Genomic DNA, 21089 nt, shown 5'->3' with positions numbered 1-21089 from the left:
AATAAAGTATGTCAATTTTAAAGTGTTTTGAAAAATAAAGCTTTATACTTGGCAGAAACATCATAAACAAAGTAAAAAGACAACGTACAATGTGTGGAAAATTTTTTTCTGTTTGTATTTCAGACCAAGGAGATGGGGAAATATTTTTCTATTTGTGTTTCAGACAAAAGACCAATTTTACTGATAAATAAAAAGCTTCTATAAATCAATAAGGATGTAGCCAGCAACCAGCCAGAAAAATAAAAAGATGTGAATAATCGTTCACATAAATGATAGTAGAGATGCTTTTTTAAATGGAGGAAAGGATATTAAACCTCACTCATAATTAGACAAAAAAAAATAAAAATACTTCTGATAACAATTTTTTTCTTATTCCTGACAGATGAAAGGCAATAGTATAAGACCGTGTTCAGAGACCACATAATCTTACAGATTGCTACTGCTGTTTGTAAATTGCCTTCTAGAGGGGCAATTTTTTATTATTCATCAAAATTTCCAATGTGTTTTGATCTAACTATTCCACTGCTTAAGAATGTATTCTATAACAGTAGTCATATACATTTGAAAATGCCCACATTCATGGTATTCATAATAGCATCATTATAATTGGAAAGAAACTGTAAGCAACTTTTATAGTTTTAATAGATGACTGATAAATTGGTTGTGATCCATGCATTCACTTGTATGTGCCTTAGCCATAAAAATGAACGAGAAATTATCTAATTAGTATAGAATATTCTTCAATATGTTACCTAGAAATAAAGACATTGTTATGGTATGCTGCACTGATATGAAAGGGGAAAACTATGTATGCATTTTTTAGAAGGGTATGGAGAAAGACCTCCTTCAGTATAAATCTGATCTTTGGCTTATACTGAAACAGGCTGGCAGAAAGGACAGGAGGAGACCTTTTACACAGTATTCCTTTCATAGCCGTAGACTTTGGAACTATATGAGTGTACTCTCCCATAACCCCTCCAAATGAATTAACATTTTAAAACAGCATATAAAAAGTGCTTTTAGATTTGTCATGAAAATAGAGGTTGTTTCCCTTCCATGTATTCTGACCAATGCAAACAACATGGATGATAGACGCTAACAACATCTGTTTTAAATCACCCCGTGTGGTAGGTGCATTACCAGACAGGTGGCTGATGTGAGCGGGGCAGGTGACCTCTGTCCTCAACCACGGGAGTTCACCGAGAAGCAGCAGGACTGGGAGAGGAGCAGGAACCCCAGCCTCTGAGCCAGTCTCAGCAATAAATAAGATCTTAAAAGTCGATGAATTTGTGGAGTCACGTATTGTTTCAAAGCTAAATTTTATATTCTGTTCATTATATTAGGGAAATTTCTTTACTTCCTTTTTTTTCTCCCTCCTCCTCACCTCCCCCGCCCCAGACTTATCCAAACATTTAGTACAGAATTATGGTGATGTTGAAGAACTTATGGATGCAGGAAATATCAATCGTACCACAGCAGCAACTGGGATGAATGATGTTAGTAGCAGGTCGCATGCCATCTTCACCATCAAGTTCACTCAGGTAAGGGCAACTGTGGGCAGACTGGCTCCACCCCTCAGGTCTTTGAGCGTGGATTAGGACCAGATGAGTGCTCATCACTGTTAAACCAGGAGCTGCAGCAGGCAAAGGTGACAGACTTATTTCTAGGTCACACGTGTGCTGTGTGCTGACTTTCTCTGTGGTTACAATCACAGCAATTTGAAATACCTTAATGTGTACCCTTAAGAAATATTGAGTAGGATTTCACCCTGCTTCAAACATTTGACAAAAAAAAAAGAGAAAAAGGAAAAGTGAAGCAAACCCTTCAAACTTCACTTGCTTTGTATTTAATTTAATTAAATAAAAGTTTTCACTGTTGCAAGCACTGTGGGAGATAATGGATAGTTAGACCAGCTGGAGGCCAAGGTGAGTAACTCATCATCATACATTATCACTCTCTGGAGCTCATCTCACAATGTTGATTATAATTATTAGACTAATATTAGAGGAATATGAACATTGTTAAGCACTAAGTATTCATTTTGACCAAGAAGTGGCCAACACTTTGAAAATGTGTGGAAATTATGATAGAGATATATTTTCACACCTAGGCAATTAGAGTAGGTAAAGGCAAAAAATGTTATACATTTGTTAGTAGTTTGGGGCTATTTTTGCCTTCGTTAATTGCTCAGATACACTGTCCTCCCATTGTTCATCGATTTGCTTGAGCAGGCCCAGTAACATTTCCATTTTGAGACTTGTTGTTACTGTGTTTGGCATATTGAATATGTCATGGGTAGCTTGCCAGGCTTTGCCGTGTGGGCAAGATACTCTCAGTAGCTTGCCGAACTCTCTGAGAGGGGCGGAGGAATCTAACCCGGCTCTGCCGGGCTGGCTGCATTCAAGGCAAATGCCCTACCACTGTGCTATCACTCCAGCCCACTCTGCTCAGATACAAATCATATATATATATATATATATCAGATATAGAAATATAACATTTTATTAATAAGGGGGGCAAAGGGCCAAGGAAAAGAAACGTTCTCTAAGTTCTTATAAGGTTAACCAGATAAATTCTATTAAATTGTAACAAATTCTTCTGATAAATTTTCTGTGTTCTGTGGTTCTACTCCACTGTGCTTTTGATTTGCTGTTTGTTCTCCTGCATTATGTTTTAGTGCATTATGCAAATGTGGTCATCATTTTGGCCACTCCTGGTTTCAAGGATGTTAACATTTCTTTCAGAATAAAGTAATTGTTTATGACATTTTGGTTCAAACTAAAACAGGTTAAAAGTTTTCTACCTTAGAAAAGTAAAATTTGGGTAGAATTCAGAAACAAGAAATGTAGTATTCATAAGATACTCGTTTTCAAAAATAATTTGTGAAATAAATGTCTTCATAGCCAATAATGGTCAAATGATCTTTCGTGTAATTATCTACAGTTTGGGCTGGAGCGATAGCACAGCGGGTAGGGCGTCTGCCTTGCACGCAGCCAACATGGCCGACCCGAGTTCGAATCCTCCGCCCCTCTCGGAGAGCCCGGCAAGCTACCGAGAGTATTCGATATGCCAGACACAGTAACAACAAAGTCTCCAATGGAGACGTTACTGGGCCCGCTCGAGCAAATCGACGATTAACGGGAGGGCCTTTATTGTAGTTTGAAGATCTTTTGTAGTTGGATTGTTGAAATTCTTGGAATAGAGCAAAACTTATTAGTTTACTAGTTTCTTTTTGTTTTGTATTTTGTTTTATGTTTCATTGAGTGCCTCTCAGTCAAAGGTTTCCTATTTGCCAGTCACACAGTAATCTTTCTGTGGAGATTGGGTGGATAATTTCAGTATTGGAATAGTTCTTTAGAAAAATTAAGAATCTTATATGGTGGCCTTTTGTTGTGTTGGATTGAATTTTGGAAGTTTTTGTAATCAGTAGAAAGTCAGTGAGGTAACAGAATTTGAAAAAAGAATTCCTGTCAGATCACAGTGGAGTAGAAAATAATTAGAACTTGTACCATAACTGTAGTCCTTCATTTTGGCTTTTATATTTTACCACAGGCCAAATTTGATTCTGAAATGCCATGTGAGACTGTGAGTAAGATCCACTTGGTGGATCTTGCGGGAAGTGAGCGTGCGGATGCTACCGGTGCCACTGGGGTTCGACTGAAGGAAGGGGGCAACATTAACAAGTCCCTCGTGACTCTGGGAAATGTCATTTCTGCCTTAGGTAGGCTTGTACTTTTTCCCCTTTGTCTCAGAAATCTTTATGTATTAGCATGAGACAATTATGCTATGTTTGTGTTACAAACTGAAAAAAGAATAGCCTTTAGGAGTTTTGAAGCCAAATGAAAAAGAAAAAAACAATCAAATAATTGTCTTTTTTCTTCTCCTCACTACAGCTGATTTATCTCAGGATGCAGCAAACCCTCTTGTAAAGAAGAAGCAAGTTTTTGTGCCTTACAGGGATTCTGTTTTGACTTGGTTATTAAAAGATAGCCTTGGAGGAAACTCTAAAACTATCATGATTGCCAGTAAGATAAATGTTGATTTTTGTGGGAGGAGGGACCGGGGTTTGGGCCATTTTTGGGCTGGCCGAGGGCTTGATCCTGCCCATGGTGTTAAGCCAGCCTTCATTCCTGGTGGGACATGGGGGGCCTCATGCAGTGCTGGGGACCGCAGCTCAGCTTGGCTGCCGGCGAGGTGAGCTCCTTACTCCCAGACTGTCTAGCTCGCCTCAAGAAGGCTGCTCTTTCCTTTAGCATAGAGTGTCTCACATGAATGGACTATAAATATTTAAGTTTAAAGTGACTCACTAATCTGTTGAAACTGAAACAGTAATTTGTAGACTATTTTGTAGACAATCACTGCTATAACGTAGTCTAGGCATTCTGAAACATTTTCCACTTGCAATCTTTTTTCACCTGAGAAACTTTTATATGATCCTAAGCATTATAGGTGTATATAAAATAGGTAGAGAAATAAGACATTTAAAGATAGCAAATAACAGAGAAATTTTCTTTTTAACTAAAAAAACCTTAATTTTTAAGTTAAAAGGTAAATTTTTATTTTTAGTTACCTATTTTTGTTTGTGACACCATATTTAGTTATATGACCTCCATAGGTTTTTAACCTACAATTTTAAGAAATTAGGGCCTAGTCTATAGCATCATGTTTGTGTCCCTGTTTCCATCCTTCTAGCTACATACAGTTGCCGTGCCATGCCTTGGTCATGGAAGCGTGGATCACTAAAGAGTGATTTTCAGTTTTTCTTTGCATAATCTAGCTAGAAAATTTTAATTCTAATAATGCATAGTAGAAAATTATTATGGGGACATAAAGTGAAAAATAAACTTATTTTTCTATTTTAAAGAATGAATATGAAATTAAAAGGTAAAGGTAAAGGCCCTCCCATTGATCGTCGATTTGCTCGAGCGGGCCCAGTAACGTCTCCATTGGAGACTTTGTTGTTACTGTGTCTGGCATATCAAATACTCTCGGTAGCTTGCTGGACTCCCCGAGAGGGCTGGAGGAATCGAACTCGGGTTGGCCATCTTGGCCACTTGTAAGGCGAACGCCCTACCCGCTGTGCTATCGCTCCAGCCCATTATGAAATTAAATTGAAATTAAAAATTGAGAGAAAAAGGCAATAGCTATAATAAATAATGGTGGCAGTAATAATGTGACTGGCTTCTATATTTATACCACTTAAATAGAACAGAGGGAATGAAATGTTCAAGAGAAGACAGTTGTTGAGGACTCAAAACCCTCTTTTACTTCTGCTTCTGTTCTTGTGCCTTTTATTTCTTCATTTCCCATCCCCTGCATTAGCTGAGGCAAGGGATGTGCCTGCCTTATGCAACTGTCTAGTCATCTCATTCTTGACACTTGTGACTGGGTTGAGGATGCAGTAACTGAAGGTTTTCAAGAAAAAGAATGAACTGATCTATTAATTATTTTCAAATATCATTTTTCTCTGAGTTTTATTTATTTTTATTTTCTTAAACTTTGTTATTGATAGGGTTCAGTGATTTGTGACATTTTTAATAATGATTTCTGGTGTACATAATTTGGACACTACATTATCACAGTGTATCCACCTACCATCTCTCCCTTTTCATCCCTACCTGCTCAATTCAATTGTGTGGATCGGTTCTCCTGTATGATCAGTCTCCTTTAGTTGCTACTTTCCGATGCATCCTTTTTTTTTTTTTTTTTAAACTTTCCTAGTTAGAAACATTTAAATGCACTAAATAAAAACCCATTTTGAAACATGGAACCTTCAGGGTTTTGCATTGTCATCCTTGCTTAGTTAATCTTGCTTTGTTAATCTTCTCTGTATATATCTTATTTTAGTGTATGTGCTACCTATGCAATTACTCCCATATCTTTAAGTCCCACATATGAGAGGGATCATTCTCTACCTAGTTCTTCCTTTTATTTATTTTTTTATTTGTTTTTAATTTTTTATTAGTGAATCACTGTGAGGTCAGGCTGGAGCGATAGCACAGCAGGTAGGGCATTTGCCTTGCACACAGCCAACGCGGCCGACCCTAGTTTGATTCCTTTGCTCCTCTCAGAGAGCTGGGCAAGCTGCCGAGAGTATCTTGCCCACATGGCAAAGCCTGGCAAGCTATCCCTGGCGTATTCAATATGCCAAACACAGTAACAAGCCTCACAATGGAGACACTACTGGGTCCACAATGGGAGGACAGTGCTACAGTGCTATACTGTGAGGTATACTTACAGACTTACAATTTCCTGCTTGCTTTTTAGTCATACAATGGTCGAGTACCCATTTCTCCACCAGTGCCCATTTTCAACAACCAGCATCCCTCCCACCACCCCACCCTGTCCCCCCACCCCACCCCACCCCGCCTCTGTGGTAGGGCAATCCCTTTTTGCTCTCTCTCTCCTTTAGGGTGTGGTGGTTTGCAATAGAGGTATTAAGTGGCCATCATGTTCAGTCTATAGTCTACTTTCAGCCGGCATCTCCCATCGCGAGTGGGCTCTACTAGCACCTTTTGCTTGGTGGTTCCTTTTCTGTCTGAGCTGCCTTTTTCCCTAGCATGTGAGGCCATCTTCTAAGTTGTGGAGTAATCCTACTGGTACTTATCTCTACTATTCTTGGGTGTTAATCTCCCATTCTGTTACTTTATATTACACAAATGAGTGCAATCTTTCTGTGTCTGTCCCTCTCTTTCTGACTCATTTCACTTAAACTTTAGTACATATACACAATGGAATACTATGCAGCTGATAGAAAAAAGATGAAGTCATGAAATTTGCATATTAGGTGATCAATATGGAAAGTACCTATTTCTTTCTTCTGACTTACTTCACTCAACATGATATCCTCTAGTTTCACCCCTGTCGTGGAAAATTCATGTTCTGAGTTTTAACTGATGGCAGGCTTTTCCAGAGATTTAGGAAGTATTTTAATTTCAATTTAATATTGAGAAGTACAAAGTAGTCTTGAAATCCTCTTACTATATTTCAACAGAGAAAACTCCCTAATTATAGTAGAGTGTCACATATCTCATTGTAGAGTTGGTGAGAGGCAGATTGCTAGACTTGAGAAGAGCAAAATGGCTTTTAATTTCATATAGTGAGCATCTTTCCTATGGCTCTTCGATAATTTTTAATATTTATTCCTGTGCAATGAATATTTAGTTTATCCAGTGACCTTGGGTTAATCTGACTTTTAAATCACAGACCAACTTTGTGTTAAATGAAACACAAGGTGTTGGATAAATTATTTTTTGCATTCATTCTTCACAGCCATTTCACCTGCTGATGTCAATTATGGAGAAACCCTAAGCACTCTTCGCTATGCAAATAGAGCCAAAAACATCATCAACAAGCCCACCATTAACGAGGATGCCAACGTCAAGCTTATCCGTGAGCTGCGAGCGGAAATAGCCAGACTGAAAATGCTGCTTGCTCAAGGGAATCAGGTTGGGTTTTGTGAGACTTACTGATAATTTTCTTTGAGTAATCACATCTAGTTCTATGTCTTAATGAGATATTTATCTCACTCATTGTATTGATCTGAGTAAATGAGCGCTAAGGAAAGCTTTGAAGGAGTTAACCCTTTCTCCTTGACATCACCTTCCCATTGACCTTAGCATTCATTTTGTGCCCTGTGTGTAAGGTTTTATCCACTAAACCTGAAGTGATTAACTAATAGTGATCAATTATGGATGGAATTTTAGCACGCAGTAGGAGTAGCTACATAATCTCCAATAGTGGAAAGAAATTAAGGTGCTTCGAGTAATATTTAAAATTCTATCCATGCATTTTATGATGTGGACATGTATTTTTATCAGCAGAGCAGATCAGTTTGAACACCTTTCTGAATCTATTTCATATTGATTATTTTAGAGGAGTAATTGGTGATATTGTGACATGTGTAACTTAGATATGGCCTGATTAAGATGATGTCTCTGGGGCTTTACTTGATTGTTGAAATAGCTTCACTTTTGGGGTAAGAATTTGGGATTCAGGAAAAGAGTCTTATCCTTTTGTGCCTTTCATTTTTCGTGTCCTTATAAGTCTGCATTGTGAACATACAGAGTTGTATTTTGTTGAGTATAAATACTACTAGGAAGAAAGGTGTCTTTGAAAGAAAATATTTTAAAAATGTTTGCGTTAGAATGGGGTTCAAAATAAAGAGACCAGAGTCCTAGTACAGAGCTTAAGGCTCTTGTCTAGCAAGAGGTCAATCCTGGGTTGCGTCCCCACCACTGTATTTACTCCCCACTCCCCTGAGTCCCTCCAAATAAACCAAAACCAAGCCAAAAAAATAAAACCACCCTCAATACCTTCAGAAAATTAAAGCAGTTACACTTCCTCCTATTTTAACCCTGCATAGATGCCTTAAGTGTAGCATTTAAAACTACTTTTAATTTCAGGATGCTTCTCTTGGGGAGTTTTCCATAAAGAAATATATTGCCCCTTTTCAGTAAAAGCTTTTTCAATAAAAGCCTTTCACATATTATAAGTGGTTTAATCTATGAAAACATTGGCAGGATAAAAGCCTTGTTGGATTTCCCATGTTCTGAAATATACACCTGACAGTGATTTTTCATAGGATGGTGGAAGTTGCAGAGGGGATCACCACGCACATTTTACTTTCCCATATGTGGAAACAAATGGTCTGTTAAAAGTTCAGCTGTGTGTGTCAGGTGTATGTCTAGTTTATGACATTATCCACAGTGTCCACTTATTATTGGGATATTTTTCAGTGGTTTATTTATTTACTTATTTATTTTAAGCTTTATTCAGGCAAAATAAATATTTACAGATAATTTGAGAGAATAACATTTAAGGATCATCATACTGTTGTATGTAAACTATTTAGAAAATTCTAAGTGTGGCTTCTTGCCTTTAGTCTTTTAATGAGTGATAATAATGAAGTAAAAAGAAGGATCTCCTTTTAAAATTAAACCGAGGAAATCCTTGAAAAAATCTGTCAGGCATAGAAAAGGTCAATAAGTTCTACTGGAAATACTAGAAAGACAGTATAGGAGGTATGGCACTCGTCTTGCATGGGGTCAAATTCAGTCTGATCCCTGGAACCGCATCTGTACCCTGAACACAGCCACTGTCAATTGTGGCCAAACACCACCCACCAAAAAAAAAAAAAATTCTATCAGAGGAATGTCTATAGAGGTCTGTGGTATGCAAGTTGACTTGAAATTTGTGGTCTTTGGTATGTCCTTTTCTTGATCAAAGAACACTGCTATAATTAAAGGAATACTGGGCCAGAGTGATGGTATAGTGGGTAAGGCCCTTCCGTTGCATGCAGCAGACCTGGGTTTGATCCCTGATACCCCACATGGTCCCCTGAGCACTGCCAGGAGTAACTCCTGTGTGCAGACCTAGAAGTAATCCCTGAGCATTGCTAGGTTTGCTCCCCCTCATCCCCCAAAAGGGAATATTGTTGATGTACTATTGGGGGTAATAATGGAAAATATTTAAGTCTGTTTTATTTAGAATGCACTCAAAATAAGATTTTCCGTTACAGTGAATGCATTATAATTGGTGTCCAATTTAAAATAGTTTGTCATACCACAAAGCTATAAAGTTTTGTGAAGCAATACTGATTTGTCATCAAAAAAAATTAACTTTGTCACATTCATTTAAAAAAAATTAGGTGTCCTTGAGGGCCCTATAAAAATCCTAATATGCAGGGCTAGAGTGATAGTACAGCGGGTAGGGCATTTGCCTTGCATGCGGCTGACCCGGGTTTGGTTCCCAGCATCCCATATGGTCCCCTGAGCATTGCAGGAATAATTGATGAGTAACCCCTGTGCATCGCTGGGTGTGACCCAAAAAGCAAAACAAACAAACAAAAACTCAACGTACAATTTTTTTATGACTTGCTCTATTCACATCATACTCTATTCCAGATATTTCCATGGTTCTTTAGGGTTATTTCTTTATTGAGGTTATTAGTTCAACTAAATAAAAATCTACTCCTTCTTTGAATAACTTTGCAAATTAATTTAATTAAAAATACCTTAGTTTTGCCATCTTTTATTTATTGATTTTTATAATTTTATGTTGTCATTTAGCTTGCATGATTACAATAATGTTAACATTTATGGTGTTAGGATAAGTTACTGCATTCTACCACCAAAGTGTCCAAGATCCTTTGCACTGCCCTTATAGTTATATCAGATATTCTTTGCAGTGGAGTTTGGTAGATCTTTATTTACGTGTGCTTTAAAATCACCATCAAAATGCATGTTGGTCAGGAGGGCTTGGGAAGCACATAGTATATAGTATAGCACATTGCTGGGGATTGTCTACTTAGTTGATGTGGTAGCAGTGTTTCAGCTTTGACTATAGTTGAAAAGTCCCAATTGCCGTTTTCAAAAGTAGCTGTATAATAAAGGGGTTGCTACTAGTTGTTTTGAAAATCATTTCAAGGTGTTTTGAAGAGGCATGACTTTACCTCTCAAATTTATAAATAATGCAGTCACATAATACTACTTGGCATTCTTTTTTTTGGCATTGTTTTTCTTAAATGAGAAATATTTGAGCCCCTTCTGTGAACAAGGCAACACAGGTGCATTTATTCATTGTGTAATGTATTCACAGGTCCTGTTTCCTCATTCATAAAGATGACTTTCCTTTACAGTTTAACTTGTACAGGCTATCTTATGTACTTCATCTCTGTAAACTGGAAGAATGTGGGATGTTGGCTGTGAAACCAACATCTCCAATGAAAATCACCCATACATGTTAAATCACATCTGGATTAGAATGAACTGTATATAAATGTTCATGAGGTAGCATTGCTTTGAGTTGCTCTGAGTGCAGTGGTTCTTGGGACCTTGGAGAGTGCACCTGTGGCATTGTTACAAGAGTTGCTGGTTCTTGGTTCTTGTGGGGTCTTGCCTTTTATGCTCAGTGAGCCTCGTGCATAAGAATATGACGCTACCCTTTAAGAGGGCCGGAAGCAATTGTGGCTTCTGCGCAGCTGTGAGGACAGCAGTGTAGACAGCAGTGTAGCTGTGGAGACTGCTCCCTCCCTGCCATCAGCTCTGCTTTCTCCTGAGTGTATAGACGCCAGGTGTGCGCTTGTCAGTCTGAGCGTTTAACTGAGCTTGATACCGACTCTTGGGGATTAGACTGACTAAGTAGAAACTGAAAAGTAAATAGTGATGAAAAAACACAGCTTTTGGGGATGACAACTTTGTAATTAAAAAACAAAACAAAACATAGATGATTCCCATTTCCTTCTTTGAGGGACTGTATTCTGTTGCCTTAGCCACATGCACGGGAGGCACTTGGGCTGGGGCTAATCATTGTAGCAGTGCTGGCAAAGGAGATTAGAAAAACCTGCATTGTGTTAACAGGAAAGTTTTGATAGAGATTATGTAATTAGCAGTGTAACAGTATACTACTGTAATATGAGGTTAGAAAGATTTAAAAGCACGAAATGTCATTTTTTTGGTACTGAATTTCCCCCAAATTCATTTTTGACTAAAAAAACAATAATTCAGAGTGGATATTAAAAACACACAAATTTGTATTACCCCTCCCCCCCCCACACACACACATACACAGCAAAACATGCTTATATTTGACCAGTATTTTAATTTCACATTGAAAATTGGGTGAGAGTGGTCAAGTGATTCTTTTCTGAGGAATGTCCGGAGCGCTGCTCTCCACGCTGCAGGCTAGGAGTAGAGTCCACCCAACCGTCTCCGCTATCATCATCTGTTTCTTTCTGCCTTCTCTTCCCACTTCTAGTCAGATCATGGTGTTTGTCATTCTCATATAAATTTTATACGTTGACACTATGGATTTGGAGCTGGATACCTAGGTTGGGATGTAGCCAATACATGGGATGTTCCAACAGTGGAGAGACATGAATTTAATTTGCATGTGTCAACATGGATGAAGTCAAGTTTGTGATTGAGCAAGGTTTCTTTCTTTTATTAAATATTGCACTCTGTATATTCAAGACAGACAAATCTGTTAGCTATAGGGATTTAGATTATGTTTGATTTTGGTAAAATGCCACTATGTTACTTGTTTGTCTTTTTCTTTACTGATCTGTGTTATAAATGTAGACTTACTTAGATACTGTGATTTCGAATATTATGAGATATGTCCACCATGGATTAAAGTCTTAGAGATGACTGACATTCATTTAGAAAGCATAGAGCGATACTTGCATATATGCTGTATAATGTATTTTTAAATTTTCAATAATTCATATTATGGAAAAGTCCTCACCCTCAATTATTAATATTTACTAATTGCTGCTCTCTTTCATATTTTAAATGGTAGATTGCCCTCCTGGACTCCCCTACCGCCTTAAGTATGGAAGAAAAACTTCAGCAGAATGAAGCCAGAGTAAGTGATAATTTGATATTTTTAAAAAATTGTAGCTTCCTCTATTATTGTAAGTGCTTTCTTTTTAGAATTTACTTGATGAAGATTCATTTTCTGTTACTTATTATCAGCTCCTCTCATCCCTGTGTAACTTGTACAGATAAAACTATTGTTGACTTCCTCTTTTCTATGACAGCAATTGGGTTTATGTAGCATGTAATGTTAAGGAGAGTTAAAATTCACACATCTATCCTGGTGCTGAGTAGTGAGGCTTTCAGATTTGAGGGCATTAGGAGTCAAAGGAAGTCAAGTTCAACATTCATGGTCCAACTCTGGTCCTTATAGCTTTATCATTGCTAACTCTTGATCATTGTGTAGTTTTTTTTTTTTTTCACCGATTTCTTTCCCTTTGTGTGTAGTTGGAATTGTAGCTCTTGGGGAATCTTTAAGTAATCCAGCTTGGTGCTTGATTTATTTTCAGTTAGATAAAATTCAAGGCGGAAGAGGAAGTGGCAGTGAGTGATGAGAAGAGAGAAATGCTAGAGAAACTAGGGCCGAAGGCAATATTTGTGCACTGGTGCTTTTTGAAAACTGGTTTCATGGCTGACCTAGTTTTGTACTTTTTTATTTAAAAAATAAAAGAGTTCTTTGTCGAGAGAGAGAGTCTTTAATAATATTTTTTTGAGTGGATTTTGTTGACCAACCTGATTGGTTAATATATTGATGTAGAAAAGTAGATTTTGGAATACACAATACTGTTTTGAATTAATTTTTGTGTTTTGGGGACAGATGCCAAGAAGTGGTTTTGCTGGATTGTATGGTAGTTTTGTTGCTATTTTTTGGGTAGATTGCTTTTTATGAAGGTTGAACCAGATGACCTTCACACCAACAGTGTGTGATTCCTTTCTCACCACAGTCCTGCCAATGCTGACTGTTTTCAAAGTTTTGGACATGTCCTGTCCTCACTGGCATGAGGTGATATCTCATTGTTATTTTAATTTTCATTTTCCCAGTGAATGACAGTGAGCACTTTTCCCATATGCCTGTTGGCCATATGTATGTCTTTTTTTGGGGAAATGTCTATTGATTTCCTTCCCTTTTTATGACTGGGGTAGGTGGAATTTTTTTAGTTGTTTTTTAAGTTGTATAATTGTATTCTTTTTTTTTTGCTTTATAGGTCTTGTATATCAACCCTTTATCTGATGTATTGTGTGTAAATATTTTTTCCTCATTCAGTAAGATATATTTTTAATAGAACTTAAGTTTTTTTTTTTCCTACTGTGAAAAAGTGAAAAAAGTTTTAGTTTGATGTAGTCCCATTACACATAGGTGTACATTTGATAGATGTACACTTATGTTCACTGCCATACCTAGTATAAGAGCCAAAATATGGACACAACCCAAACATTGAACTATAGCACTGTAGCACTGTCCTCCTGTTCATCCATTTGTTTGAGCGGGCACCAGTAATGCCTCCATTGTGAGACTTGTTGTTACTGTTTTTGGCATATCGAATACGCCATAGGGAACTTGCCAGGCAGGGCCGTGCAGGTGGGATACTCTCGGTAGCTTGCTGAGCTCTCCCAGTGGGACAGAAAAATCGAACCCAGGTCGGCCGTGTGCAAGGCAAATGCCCTACCCTTTGAAGTTATGTATATACACAATAGAATGCTATGCAGCTGTAAGAAAGAAGAAATTCATGCAATTTGCATCATCATGGATAGAACTAGAAGATATGTTGAGTAAAATCAGTCAGAAGGTAAGGGATAGTGCAGAATGATCTCTACACAGCAAGGTAACAACAGAGGCATAAAGGCAACATAATGGGAGAACTGATCCACACAGTTGAGTTGTGGAGCTTGTAAAGGAGGGGTCTTAAGGCCATTGGGAGGGGGAGTGGGTACTGGTGATGAGTGTGTGTTGTAATTATGTTCTTAAGAAATCATTGATAGTATTATAAACCACAGAATCTCAAAAAATGAAAAAAATATTGAACAAAATGTTTAAACACAATCTAAACACAATATTGAGGATGTAAATTTGGTTGTGGTTTGGAATTTGTTGACATGTCTTTAGATAATTATTAATTGACAAAAATAGTAAAAACAGTTCTTGATCTCTGTTTTATTCATAAAATTTTAATTCTTGTGTGGCAGATTCTATTTTGTGTGCTAGAAGCAATCTTTAGTTATTAATTGTTTTCAGGAATATTTAGCAAATTAATGGAAACCAATTGACATTTTAATTTGAAAGCATTGTACATGCTGTGACAGAAATGACTTCCTGTCTTGTTCATAATATTTTCTAAATTTTATTCTATCTTTTTGATGACCTTTTAAAAATGTTTGCCAGGTGATTGGTATACATTTTATCATCCAATCATGTTGTAGATGTGGTATCACAAGCTTATACTTTTGCCTTAATTTTATAAATGACTGTCTTCTCTTAAATTTAACAGTGTAAGAGATCCAAGATCTACTTACCTTTCTTAAAGCTAAAATTATTTGACTGAATAGGAAGAGGACTTGTTAGTTTACATTTTTAGACAGAAAACATCTGTTGGTGAAATGGAGATGCACTTATTATTTTTTTTATTTTTATTTTTTTTATTAGTGAAACACCATGAGGTACAGTTGTAGATTTACTATTTTTTGTGCTTGGGTTTCTATTATACAATGATCAGATACCCATCCCTCCACCAGTGCCCATTTTCCACCACCATGGATAATATCCCCCCCACCCCCATTCCCCCATCCCCCCCTGCCTCTGTGGCAGGGCAATCCCCTGTGTTCTCTCTCTCGTTTTGGGTGATATGGTCTGCAAAAGAGGCATTGAGTGGCAAATATGTTCAGTCCATAGTCTACTGAGATGCACTTATTTTTAAATGCTTTGTGTTTCTTAGATAAGTCACCAGTGAGGATCTTTTAATTGATTATTATAAATTAGTCAATCCAATACACTAATCCTTTTCTTTCTATGGGAGAGAAGCTTTCCTTCTCTAAAAGCTTTTCCAGAACAAAACCCCCTAATAATCATATGACTTTTATTGCTTTACTGAAGGCTGTGGGGTGTGTATCACACAAGTAATGAAGTAAAATTGGTATGTGGAACCAGATAGGCTGTTTCTGAGAATGTAAGCAAGCCACTCAAAATAAATGAAAAATAATGTTAGAGAGGCTCAGTCCTATTTCTTTTCTTTTTAAATTAATTTTTATTAAAAACACAATGGATACAAAGTTACTCATTTTACAGTTGTTTCAAGCATTTAGTGTTCCAGCCCACCATTGTGACCTTTCATCCACCAGTATTCAGTTTCCCTCCAAATCCCAAACTTTGTCCCTTTGGCACAGAACAAATTTTTATATTTTTTTATATTGCCTATTCCAATAAATTTTTATATATTTTTTATATTGCTTATTCCAATAAAATGTTTAAGAACTGGTGAATAGAATGACCAGAAAATATATCAGTAAGGGCCAGTCAGTGATTACTATATGATTTTGACCTATGTAAATAAGAAAATTAAGAATATTCAGTATATTAAAAATGTCTGTTATTTACATATATGTGTTTTCAACTCTGGAATCTAAGGTATATTACATTAATTTTTTTTTTATACTTGACTCTCATGGTAATAATCATGTCTTACCTGTCATTAATAACACTTTTTTTAAAAGCAACTTTGTTTTAAAACATTTTGGAGTTTAAATGGAATAGGTAAGGCCTACACATATAAATTTTCTTCCTTACATTTTATATAAACATGGTTTACAAAATTGTTCATTATGATTTGTTTTTGGCAATCATCCAACACCAATCCCACCACCATCTCTTTCCCTTCACCGTTGTTTCCAATTTTCCCAACTCCCCTTTAACCCTGCCCTCATAGCAAGCCTTTAATAATTTGTTTTAATTGTTTGTTATCAATAATTTGCTAAGAGAATGGTTAAGAGATTACTAAGATGTTACAGGTTAGGCCTTCTCTGTTTATATTTTGTTAATCGAGATTGGTTGTCTTCTACGTGACATTCCATCCAATCTTGTGTGCTACTATTGGTTTATCAATGTTGTAGAGTTTGAGATGCTGCTCCAGTAAGTCTGGATTTTTTTTTTTTTGGCTTTTTTAGTCACACCTGGTGATGCTCAGGGGTCACTCCTGGCTCTGCACTCAGGAATCATTTCTGGCGGTGCTCAGGGGACCATATGGGATGCTGGGAATTCAATCTGGGTTGACCGCATGCAAGGCAAATGCCCTACCCACTGTACTCTCACTCCAGCCCCAAGTCTGGAATTTTTAATGGAGTGATACAGCTGGAGTTAAAGTGTGTGTGTGTGTGTGTGTGTGTGTGTGACTGCTGGGGCTTTCAGAAGTACAGGGATATGGGGGAGGTAGTCCATCCTGACTCCAGAGAAAGCCTGGAGATTTCAGTCACCAAACCCACATACTTGAATTTTTCAGCAGATTAATTTCTGGGTAAGGTTTGTCCTGAGGCAGTAGAATCCGTCCAGGGGCATGGCGGTGATAGTGGAGTGTAAGGAGCTTATGACTGTGGTGGTTTGGTTTGGGTGAGACTGGGTTGACCTGCCTCCTCCTACCTGTTCCCCTCTTTCCCTCCATTTCCCCCCACAATTATTATTATTTTTTTCCCTTTTACAAGAAGGTAATAGATTTTGAATTGCCAACTAGGAAAGACGTTTTCAACTACTGAATTTCTAAGTTTTCATCTCCAGTTGAGGTAAATTGAAGAGTAAAATGAGTGATTACAGAATGGTTGAATATAAGTGGATGAGAAATGTTTGTTTCTTCCATTTTTTGTCCATAATAAACACTTCTTTCTTGAAGGTTCCTGATGTGAAAAATCAATCTTTTCAATTTACTTCATGGAGCATGGAAAGTATCTTCCTCTTAGCAAGAATAAAAGAAAGCATATTCTGTGGATTGACTCATTTTTTGGTCCCAGTTAAATAGAATAGCTTATTAGAGGGAAGACCAGAAGGTTATTGGAGGTGGTGTCTCCTGGGAGTGGCCTGGTGGCAGTAGTAATTAACTACAGAGACTCAGGAAGAAGGGCAGGTAGAATTCTCCTTCCCCAACTTCTAGGAAGTCACTTGCCTTTAACCTTAGTTATAGTCTCTCCTGTAGAACACATTTTTCATGTTTGTTTTTCTATCCCAATCATGTGCTACTGTTTGCTTCTTAATAAATTGCTTACGAGGCTCATTTAGAAGTTTTATAGAATCTGAAAATTTTCTCAACGTAAAATATTCAACACTTAGATATATTTCATAAAAGCAAGTTGAAAATAAGATGCTTTTTTAAAATCAGAAATATGTTTTGCTTTTATTAAAAAAGGTAAAGGCCCTCCCGTTGATCTCGATTTGCTCGAGCGGGCCCAGTAACGTCTCCATTGGAGACTTTGTTGTTACTGTGTCTGGCATATCGAATACTCTCGGTAGCTTGCCGGGCTCTCCGAGAGGGGCGGAGGAATTGAACTCGGGTCGGCCATGTTGGCCGCTTGTAAGGCGAACGCCCTACCCGCTGTGCTATCTTTATGCAGACTCTTGGGCAGTGAAGTAGAAGTAATAAGATATGTTGTCACTGTAGTTCCCACGAGTCATTTTGACAACAATTACTAATTCTTGCCCGAATCAGCAATTTTCTTAGAAGCTGCAAAATTATTACTTTTGCATTTTGTCATCCCTTCATTTGTTTGCTGGCATTATTTTTTCTTGTAAAACCATGCTTTTATTAAAATGGTAAACTAAAGAGCCACCCTTTTCTTTCCTCCAAGAGAGAACATGATTTATAAATTCTATTAATTAGCTATAAATACATATTATATACTAAAATAAACGTTTGTCCAAGTTGATTTAATCTTTTCATCTAATAAGAAATCACTGTTTCATAATATCTTAAAAAAAATGAACCCATGTGGCTGGACAGTGTCATCCCTAAAGTTGTAATTTTCATACTCAGAGGAGAATCTTTTTTTAGGAAAGACAATTGCAAAATTAGATAATATGACAAAAGTTTTTTTCTATTTGTTCTTTTGCCCTTAATATAGCTTTGTTAGATTTATATTTTATGATTGTTCTTTCAGTGATGGAAATTGTCATCTAATTAAAAAATATGTACTCTGTGTGTATGTGTGTGTATATAGTCATTCTATAAGCTATAAAAGCTTGGAAATTTTCTAGGAGAATATTCACAGTAAGTTTTTCTAAAGATCAATCACTTGTTCATATTTTTCTTCTTAGGTTCAAGAATTAACCAAGGAATGGACAAATAAGTGGAATGAGACCCAAAATATTTTGAAAGTAAGGACTATAAAAAGATGTCGTAAGCTTACTCTGCTGGGTTTATTGGTAAAAGCTTTTCTTTTCTCTTTCAAACGTGACTGCTGTTTTCTTTGCTTCAGTTAGGATCACTGAAAGCCAGTTAGTGACCTTATTGGGTTCGTGTTAGGAAATGACACAGGAGGCTTTTAAACATTAAAACTGTGTATGTTTATATGTATAATGTTGATATTTAAGACGTCTGCTTTCACTTTTTGTAGATTTTTATTTTTTGATTCAGCACATGTTAAACACCACTAAATATTTGCTTTGCCTTTTTGCATTTGTTAAATCCAACCCAAAAGCTAGATGTTAAGTGGAAACTATACTTCCCATGTAAATATTAAAAAATAAGTTTGCATTGCTTAAGTAAAGGTAAAGGTAAAGGCCCTCCCGTTGATCGTCGATTTGCTCGAGCGGGCCCAGTAACGTCTCCATTGGAGACTTTGTTGTTACTGTGTCTGGCATATCGAATACTCTCGGTAGCTTGCCGGGCTCTCCGAGAGGGGCGGAGGAATCGAACTCGGGTCGGCCATGTTGGCCGCGTGTAAGGCGAACGCCCTACCGCTGTGCTATCGCTCCAGCCTTCAGAAATTTCTAAGCTTGTATTGGGATTTCGTTTATCTCAAAGGATAGACTGCAATAGCCTTGTGTTTGTGGCAGCTCATTTTGAAAGGATGTCAGCAATTACCTTCATTTTTCATGCTCTCAGCTTCAGCTTGTTTGTACTCTGCTTTTTTTTTCTTTTTTGTTTGTTTTTTGCTGAGTTGTTGAAAACTGGTGTCATTAGGGGTGTTAGCTGCACCAGGTTTGAGGTCATCTTTGGATTTTGTACGTTCAAAGTTTCTGTCTGAGGGATGATTCCAAAGTTATTGACTCCTGGATTTGTTTTTGAAATTGAATGAGGTGGGACTTTCTCTAAGGATCAACACTTTGCTTGTAATTTTGGCAAGGCTAGATACATGGCTTTTAATAGTATCCTTTGCAGAGTCCTAACTTGGAGCTCCTTCACCTCAAAATGAGCCAAATAGCTGCATTTTCCTAGGGGTCAGCTTTTGGGGAACTGGATAAGCCTGTGAGTTTTGTAACAATTTTCTTTGAAGGGGTCAATTCCATAGGATATAAAGTTCCTGTGCAGCATTGGCAGTTGGGCTGACCTGGGGGTTAGAGGCTATTTTTCTTGAGATTGGAGGTTGTATGAAAGGACTCCATGGTGGTGGGTTGTGATGACCTTGAGACGTTCTTTGCAATAACGAAAGAAGGAAATCTGTTCAGGCTTCTTTCCTCTCCTTTTGATTGTGATGATGATGATGATGATGATGACATATTATTCATGGTGTTTCTTTAATTCAGTATTTTTGTGTGGAAAGCTGATTCAGAGGCCGCCTCCTCTCATTTATGTATTTCATAACAGACAGTTGGGGAATAAGCAGCACCCAGATCTGTGTACATTTTTGGTCATTTCAGTTGTATCAATTCTAAGAAATAGTGCCACACCTCCTGACATAGAGGAGCTCAAATCAATGGAAGTTTCAGGGCTTGTACACTTTCCTTAGTGAATTTATCAAATTGAGAGGACTAATCTGTCCCACTTAAAGAGAAATCAAATAATTGTCTCTGGTATGTAGAGCACCTGTTAGCATAGGAGCTAAGCAGCAGTAAATTGAAAAAATTGTCAGCCTCATCTCTTTCGCGGTGTCTCTCCTTGACATCTTTGCCAAGATATGCACAATGAGTGTTACTGTGTGAGTCTTTGAACTTTTTTTAATAGTGTTTTTTTTTTTTTTCCCCTCATAAGGTGATTCTGGGTCCTACATCCTTTTTCAATTCCATTTCGATTTTTCAGAAATCTTATTATTAAAATATTTTGTAACCTCACAAGAAGATTATAAATGTGATATGCATTAGGTGTTAAAAGGTTCAGAGAAACTAATGATATTTCAAAAAACTCCCTTTTTTGACCTTGCAAGACCATTTCAGATGGTATTTTTGACTTTAACTATGTAGTTGTTTTCTGCTTGTTTGGTATTTTTAGTACTGTCGTTATCACTTATTGGAAGACTGTGCCTGAGGGCTGAGGTGAAGAGGATTGCAGGCAGGAAAAAAAATTTTTGAGGCAAGAGTCTTGGAAAATTAATGGGAAAAAAAATATTGTATCTGTGTAGTTTATGTAATCCTCTCCCCATATTTCTGCCTTCTGTCAGTCAGCAGTTATTCCGGCACTGCTGCACAGAACACACTCCAACCCAGTGGCTTAAAACAACATTGGTTTTTCCCTTATGCATCTGCAGCTTGGCTGATGGTTGGCTAGACTTAGCCGATTTGGCTGGGCATGGATCCAGGCCATGGGTGGCTTCCAAATTTGTTCCACGTGTCCCTCGTCCTTGTGAACCAGCTGGTTGCCCAGG

The 21089-nt window shown here is 37.4% G+C and overlaps 1 protein-coding gene across 1 annotated transcript in view; it reads left to right on the top strand.

Moving 5' to 3' along the window:
* The window catches only part of KIF16B (kinesin family member 16B), a 327590-nt gene that overhangs the window by 55095 nt on the left and 251406 nt on the right, over positions 1-21089 (top strand). The window contains exons 7-12 of the mRNA XM_056122148.1: positions 1399-1541; positions 3553-3721; positions 3894-4025; positions 7273-7448; positions 12301-12366; positions 18604-18663. Coding sequence (XP_055978123.1) covers positions 1399-1541; positions 3553-3721; positions 3894-4025; positions 7273-7448; positions 12301-12366; positions 18604-18663 — 746 coding nt within the window. The remainder of the gene's footprint in view (positions 1-1398; positions 1542-3552; positions 3722-3893; positions 4026-7272; positions 7449-12300; positions 12367-18603; positions 18664-21089) is intronic.

This window comes from Sorex fumeus, unplaced genomic scaffold (genome assembly GCF_029834395.1).
Source record: "Sorex fumeus unplaced genomic scaffold, SorFum_2.1 ptg000044l, whole genome shotgun sequence".
In the NCBI taxonomy this organism is placed as follows: Eukaryota; Metazoa; Chordata; class Mammalia; order Eulipotyphla; family Soricidae; genus Sorex; species Sorex fumeus.
Note: the sequence above shows the minus strand (reverse complement) of the source record. Positions and strands in the feature narration are given on the sequence as shown.